Source organism: Bactrocera latifrons, unplaced genomic scaffold (assembly GCF_001853355.1).
Source record: "Bactrocera latifrons isolate USDA-ARS-PBARC rearing strain unplaced genomic scaffold, ASM185335v1 scaffold_457, whole genome shotgun sequence".
In the NCBI taxonomy this organism is placed as follows: Eukaryota; Metazoa; Arthropoda; class Insecta; order Diptera; family Tephritidae; genus Bactrocera; species Bactrocera latifrons.
Window position 1 is genome coordinate 67,359 of NW_017537109.1, and position 7,846 is coordinate 75,204.

Here is a 7,846-nt window from a genome sequence, read left to right on the forward strand (position 1 = left end):
CTTCGCGATGAGAGCGATTGCTCCCACAAAAGTAACGATTTTTCTGGTAATGCAGCTGTGCATATATTTACCAGAATGGGGTCCCAATTATCTATAGGAATATTCTGTGTCGATAAAACCGACAAACAATTTGAAACCGTTCTTTTAGAGCTTCCCRAGCAAAATTAAAATTTTCGGCATTGAGAGCGAACTGTTTAACTATTACGCCTGAATGACCTTTGTTTTTGTATCTGAGATAATACAATTTTTGTGCATTATGCGGCCATTGTTCATAACCCCCATGAAAAATTTCTGTGTCACATGCGGGCACCTTGAGGTTTATCTCTTGGGCTTGTCTTTGTGGCAGCTCTAATTTGCTCTTAATGGCTTTAGTTGATCAGAAATCAATGACTTTGTGTCTTCGAACTGGTCTAGGCAGTTTCATACTTGGTGTAAGCCGAGGATTTAAAGTTTTCTGGTAGATCTGAATCATCAAATTCTACGATTGCGCCATATGCAGCTTKGAGACGCGTCCAAAAATTGTCTGAATTGTCTTTTTTGATTTCTAGTACCGATTCAGAATTATCTTGAATCGGTGAAGATGAAAATCGAGTGCAGTATCGTATCAAACTGTCACTCTCAGCAATGAATTGTGTATAAGAAATATCTTTAAACTTTTTTTGCTTTATAGCACCTTGCTTTGAGCGTGTAGCTTCCACAACTTTTTGTGACTAACTGTAGTCCTTTGAGTCTGAGCTCATTTAAAAAAATGTATAGACTATCAAAACGTCTTAGTGAACTAGACTTTTAAATGTTTAAAAAAGKTTCGTATATAAAATGTTCAATAGAAGACTCTTTTGTATGTAAGAGTTTCAAAAAAAGCAGTAAAACTAATGGCTTTTAATAAGCTGAGATTTCAAAATATTTTTGTATATATGTATTTATGTATGATTAGACGAGAACTCTTTTAGGTAAATAATGGTTTTGAACGAATTTGATATAAGGATAACGCTTTACGTATATGATAATATGCACAGTCGCGAACTCTTTTAAGTTAATATGAGTTTTGAAATGAAATAAATAATTAATCGCTTAAATTTGATTTAATTATTTATTAATGACCGGAAATTATTTTAAGTATTTTATTTTTCTGTATATATTTCTTTTATACATTATTTATGTCCAAATGTCCTATAGGGTATACCTATAGGTGGATATTTTATTTATTATGTGCTAATGAGCGCTCGTATTAGAGATCACTGCACTTTGTACATATGCATGTATGTACATATGTATTACGCTTTGGTTTTTTACACAATCCTGCTTTTTTTTGTTGATCACAAACCAAGGGGTATTGCGGGACATATGCCAATGTGGACTTTAAATATATGCTTGGTTTTGTTAGCCAAAACCCAAGGTGTATCGCGGAATATATACCAATGTGGACTTTGAAGCAGTGAGCGTATTTACATATGTGACACTACACTTATGTACAAATATTTTAGTATATTATAAAATGTTATATATTATTTTTATTGCTATATATGAATTTTCAGTATATATGTTATACGAGTATATTTGTATGCGCCCGCATGTGCAAATATATATATGTATGTGTATATATGTATGTATGCTTGTTCGACCGCAGGTAATTTTCGCAAATTCTCTTGTTAATAAGGATATAATTTGTATAACTGCGCCTCATATACATACATATGTATGTATATATGTTCGCAGTGAGAAGAGACCKYGAAAAGAAAATTTAAGGTTATTCTGGATTTAGAATATGTACATATTCATTGTGTTGTAAAAAGTAAGTTGTGCTCTTTCTATGTTATAGAAATAGATGTATGTATGTATGGTTTAAAATTTAATTTGCACATATACTTTTTTTTTCTTTTTGTAATTGCCGTAGCTTATTTTAAACAATCCTGCTTATACTTGATTAAGTGTATGACTGTCAACAGTGACGTGAGAAACAAGTCGTGACGACTGTTTGTTTGATGAGAGGAGATATTTCGTCTTTCCCACGTTCAGTGCCAGACCCATTTGCTTTGTTTCCTTGTCCAGGTATCGAAAAATCGCAATGTCGCTCATCTCTAGTTTGTTGACGGTGGGCTTTACACACACAATACGCTGATATACGCGATGTTAAGGAGGGATATCGCACGGTAGTTGGCGCAGATTGCGGCGTTTCCCTTTTTTTGGATTGGGCAGAGAACACTTAAATTCCAATCGTTGGGCATGCTTCGTCCGACCATATTTTGCAAAGAAGCTGATGCATGCTCCTGATCAGTTCTTCGCCGCCGTGTTTGAATAGCTCGGCCGGTAATCCATCGGCTCCCGCTGCTTTATTGTTCTTCAAACGGTTAATTGTTGTTCGAACTTCTTCATGGTCGGGTAATGGAAAATCTGCTCCATCGTGACTAGATCCAGTTAGCCGCCGCATCTTTTCGTAGTGTTTTTGAGCATTACCCCTGTCGGCCAGCTTATCAAGCTCTTTATACTCACGCATTTTGACCTATTTATTTTATTTCTTTGTTTGTCTGCAAATGCGTATCGCTTCGCTCTTCAGCTCTCGGTATCTATCCCATTCGCACGTGTTGTGGTCGATCGTAACGTTGCAAGGTAGGCAGCCTGTTTTCTCTCCGCTGCAACACTTCACTCCTCGTCGTACCAACTGTTCTTTTGCATTTTCCGAAAACTTTAGTTGCAGCGCATTCACAAAATCTATTAGATTTCATTATTCAGAGATCTTTTTACAATTGAAAACAATGAAAATAAATATTTCGACAACAAATATTAAATTTTCTATAACATGGTCAAAAATCATAATTACCTATTTTTATATAAAATTAATTATTTATGTTGACTTTGTTTCATAATATTTACGATATTTATGTGAAATTGCTTTATTTCTAATCTTTTCGTGTTTGTTCCTAATATTTAAAAGCGACAATCGATTAATATCTATGATCTTTATTCAGCATATTCAAGAGGGTAAAAAAGAGCTCTTTTTAAAATTGTGACCAGTTCACCAGGGATAATGGGATGCCCAACTTATTCCAGTGTGAGAGCGCCTCGAAATAAGCGTTTTTTATAACATTTTCCATTATGGAAAGGTCGCACCAAATAAGAACTTTGGACATTTTAAATTAAAATACCCAACATTTATTACTTTTAAGATATGACTTTCGATATTTCAATACTTAGTAATGTGAATTAATAGCGGGATTCTGTAAGCAGTCTCTAATCTCTATTTGAGACATTTTGTGGTAAAATCTCAATTTGTGACTAGTTACTATTCACTAAACAGTCTCTAGCTTTAGTCTCAAAATATTRCCTCAAATTTGAGACCTGGTAGTTAGCAAGTCACAAAACCAAAAAGAACTCTTGACTGCCATTTTGAATATACTGAATAGAGATCACCATAGATATTAATCGATTTTCTTTTTTTTATATTTTGTAAGCAACTGAAACACGAAAAAGTTAAAAATAAATCAATTTTGAAAAATTTCGAAAATATTATGAAACAAAGTCAACATATATTTTTATTTTTATTGATAATTATGTTTTTTGACTATGTTATAGAAAATTTAATTTTTATTATCGATATATTTATTTTCATTCAAGTTTAAAAGCATCCCTGAATTATTAAATGTAATAGATTTTGGGACTGTCACTTACAGAATAGCAAAATCGTCTCAAGTCTCAAAAATTGTCTCTATCAAATTTAGAGACTTGATACTGTATAACAGTACAGAATCGCACGGTAAGTCTGATAGTTCTCAATTATAAAATGTTTTTAATCATTTGTAATAGAAATATAATTCTATTATGCCTCAAATTACAAAACGCTTCATGATATATATTTAAATTTTACATTTTCTTTGATTTTCATTGTTTTAAATTTTTATTAGCGATCTTGCACGATGGCAATAAATTCCTCCGTTCACATATATTTTTGCTATAATTTCAATCTAACCGTTCCAGTCATTCCAATTTCAAAATGTCAAAACCTACCCAATCCAGTCAAGTGTCAAAGTTCGGTAGGTGAGCGGCTCYCACATTTCCAGTGACAGGAGAGTTGTGGATCTCTTTATCTCTGCTGTTAACTATCAGGTGACAAGTTTGATCCTAAAGCTAGAGACTTTTTAGTGAATAATAACTGGTCACAAATTGATATTTTACCTCAAAATGTCTCAAATAGTGAATAGAGACAGCGCTATAAATTTGTATTTGGATGAAAGAAGTTTAAGTAGTATATAAAAAAGCGGAAAAATATACTTTTTCCCACAAATATATATTTTGAAAAAGCCTTTCATATTTTCGGACTATATATTATATTGTAGCATAGATTGTATATACCAATTAAAATCATAAATTTATTTTTATAAATAAATGATATTTTGATTTATTCTTGCATAAGTTTATTAAATCAATGCGGAAAAATTATACCCGCAAATTAACAATAATAATTTTTTTGGAAAAACGCATTAAATTATTTTGAATATGACTTTATTTTAATAATTTAACACGGCACGATTCCGATTACTTTGGCGGAGGGGTAAAAAAAGAATTTTCGTATAAATGGGGTATGTGCGGATAGAGAAGCTTCTCCAGAGGAAGAATATCTAAATAACACATGGTATTTCTCTATCTTTCACTAAATTTATTCACGTTTTTCGTTCTGTATATTTAAATATAAACTCTAAACATTGAAATAAGTTCACATATCAATTTTATTTTGTAATATTTTACCTAAGTTTATTTATTTAAAAATCACTTAGCAAACTCGCCGTTGCAAAGGTTAGTATGTTTACAATTATGAGGAAAATGAGCGTTGCCACATCTTAAATACCAAATACATATGTAGGATTCTTAGCGATTTTTCTTTGTCTGATTTTTTTTCGTGTTCTACATTAATTACATTTTGCAAGCTATAATTTAGTTGTGAACACTTTTTCCATCTTCATATGTATATGCATTATATGTGATTTATACTTAAGAAACACAAATAACTAAAACTCTATGGTAACATTATAAAATTTATATCATTTCAGGATGACTGTAGTGCTTTCGCGTAGTACTCCTTTCTACGTTGGCGGAATTCGGCTGCGCTCTAAAAAAATAACAAAAGTCAGGCGAATACCCGGGGTAAATTGGTTAAATTTTGGTTATTATATCTGTTAACGATTTCCATTTATATTTGATAATACGTTGTATTGTGTGTTAAGTGACAATATATATAATACATTTGGTTTATTAAATAAAATAAAGAACATATCCACATGTATGGATAGAGGAATTTTTGGAAAAAATGGAATTTCAGCAAATTTCCTTATTATCACATGGCAGCGCTCCATTTCGTCGTAATTTTGAGCACACAAATGGTGTTCACTACGWGTGTAAAATGTAATTTTTAAAATAAAGATTTCTTAGGTAAAAAAGACTGCTAAAAGTGTAAAATGTAGATTTATTTAAAAGTTTATAGTTTAATTAACAATAGTTAATTTGAAGAGAAAAATGTGAATAAAGTGTGTTTAATGTGGTGAAATAGCTTCTCGCAATGTTCGAATATTGTCAATTTTAAGTTCGAATATCTCCTAAACTAAGTGTTTGCGGTACATATAACCCTATTAATTTTTTACTCAGGAGAACTTCCTCTTTCCAATGGAACGTTCAAATCGCGGCGCCAAAAAAATCGGAATTGTGCCTTTAACACAACCGTCTTAATACTCGCTCTACTAAATTCAATATTACCGAAATGAAGCTGCCGTCGGTATATGTATAAATGGGATGCGTGCCTCTTCGAAGTTTTCATAGGATGAAAACTGATCTGTCAAACTGCTGAAGTGAAAGTTCATTGCTTTCAACATATGTCCTGCTCATTAGTATTCTATATATAGTATTCCATAAGCAATATGGAATCTCCACAGGCAATACGCACAGCAATACAGTTAGTATACAATAAATTTTTGCCTGTCGAGATGTCCCGTTATCTTGAAGAGATTATCTTCAGTCTTTCCATGTTATTACTTGACCATCCATATATGTACATACAAGTTTTCTGTATACGGAACCAGAAATTGTTTTAAAATGGTTGCACCCAAAGCCAGCTTTCCTGAGGATGATTTTGGAAAACGTTTAGATCGATGTTGCACCGATGTGTTAATAAAGGGATGTAAGTTGTGCTTTTTATTAATTGCGTAATACTTTGACTGTTGGTAATTTGTAGGTTGAATATTATTTATAATTCTTTAACATGTGCTGGACACAACAAGAGTTCGATATTGATTAGCATACTTAGTTCGTTATATAAGTTATTTTTATGAGTATAGGTTATGAAGCCATGGTGCATTTTTAAGAGTTTTAAACTTTCGATGAAAAGTTTAGAAAAACTTTTATATAACATCCCGTGAAGTCGCGGGTCGATGGATAGATGGGCTCCAGACTATGAATATACATACATATATATGTATACATATGTATGTATGTATATATGTACATACATCTTTCGCTGATTTGTGTTTGAGATAATTGCATTGTTCAAAAAGGCGGCGTATTTTTTTGTACATTAAAATGATTTGGGATTTAGAATAGCATCCCCCCAAGTCCACGGTCGAAATGGATATGTACGGTTAGACGATGTTCTTGAGATTAAGAAAATATACTATAAAGATGTAGCGGACTTTTTGAGATATTTGCATTTAAAATCCAAAAATGCATCTAATGCACCTTTCTCCGAATTACTGCGAATTCTACACTTACGATATGTCACCTAAAATGCAAAATCACGTAACATAACTTTTCATATGTTTACAGGCGATGGAAAAACGATATAATATTTCTATATAGAAACCACACACGGGTATATAATGAAATACCGACAATCAAAATACCGACAAATCAAAACATTGACAAATCAAAATACCGACAAGAAAAAAAAAAAAAAAAACACCGACAAATCAAGAAAAGGTGGCGTTGTTCGTTCGAGGCCCTGCGGCCTCCCCCCACTAACACGCTCAGGATCAAAACCCTTAGTCAGCAGAATTTTCTTTCTGTTCTTCGATAGAAATAATTTCAGACAACATAAAATATTTTTCACATGTCGGCATTTTGCTTTGTCGGTGTTTTGATTTCTCGATATTTTGATTTAGCTGCATATTTAAAATTTTTCGGTATTTTGATGTGTCGGCATTTTGAATTTCGGTATTTTAAGTATATCCCACCACACACATTGAAACCACACTCCTATTTTGGTTATAAAATAGTCGTCTTTTGGTCTAGCCATTCCAGCTTTTAATTTGATACGTTGTTATGCATGTTATGTGACATATAATTAGGGTTAATATACTGGTATTATAGTTTTTCAGATATTTGCATTTAAAGTTCATAAATTCAACTGTTTAAAGTGCATGTTTCTTCGATTTGTAATACATTTTTTCTACCCATTTACCTAATATTAAATAGTGCAAAAGTAGTTTTGTTCAATTCTTTCCAATAAATAATCAGTAGGCACAATTACTTAGGGTCCAGATCTGAAAGTACAGTTGAAAAGGAAGTCTTCTATCTTTTTTAACATTTTCATTTCAAATTCATTTAATTAAACTGTAAACATTTATATAAGTATAACTATAAATAAGAAATCTTTATTTCAAACATCACTTTTTGCACTCGTAAAATGATTATTGTGCTAACACATATGAGGAAATGGAGCGCTGCCATATAATAATTAGCAAATATGAGCCATTCGCCGAAATTTGTCTTCTTCGCTTTAATCCCTATTTTTTCACCTCAATCAATCAAATTTTTCAATCTCACCGTGCGATTCTGTACTGTGATACAGTATCAAGTCTCTAAATTT

General features: G+C 32.1%; 1 protein-coding gene across 1 annotated transcript in view; it reads left to right on the top strand.

Annotated features, from left to right (window-relative positions):
* Positions 1–5,993: 5,993 nt before the first annotated feature.
* Positions 5,994–7,846, top strand: part of LOC108973094 (MICOS complex subunit MIC10-like) — a 28,468-nt gene continuing 26,615 nt past the window's right edge. Inside the window, exon 1 of the mRNA XM_018940114.1 lies at positions 5,994–6,163. Within this exon, the coding sequence (XP_018795659.1) occupies positions 6,079–6,163 (85 nt within the window). The 5' untranslated portion in view covers positions 5,994–6,078. The remainder of the gene's footprint in view (positions 6,164–7,846) is intronic.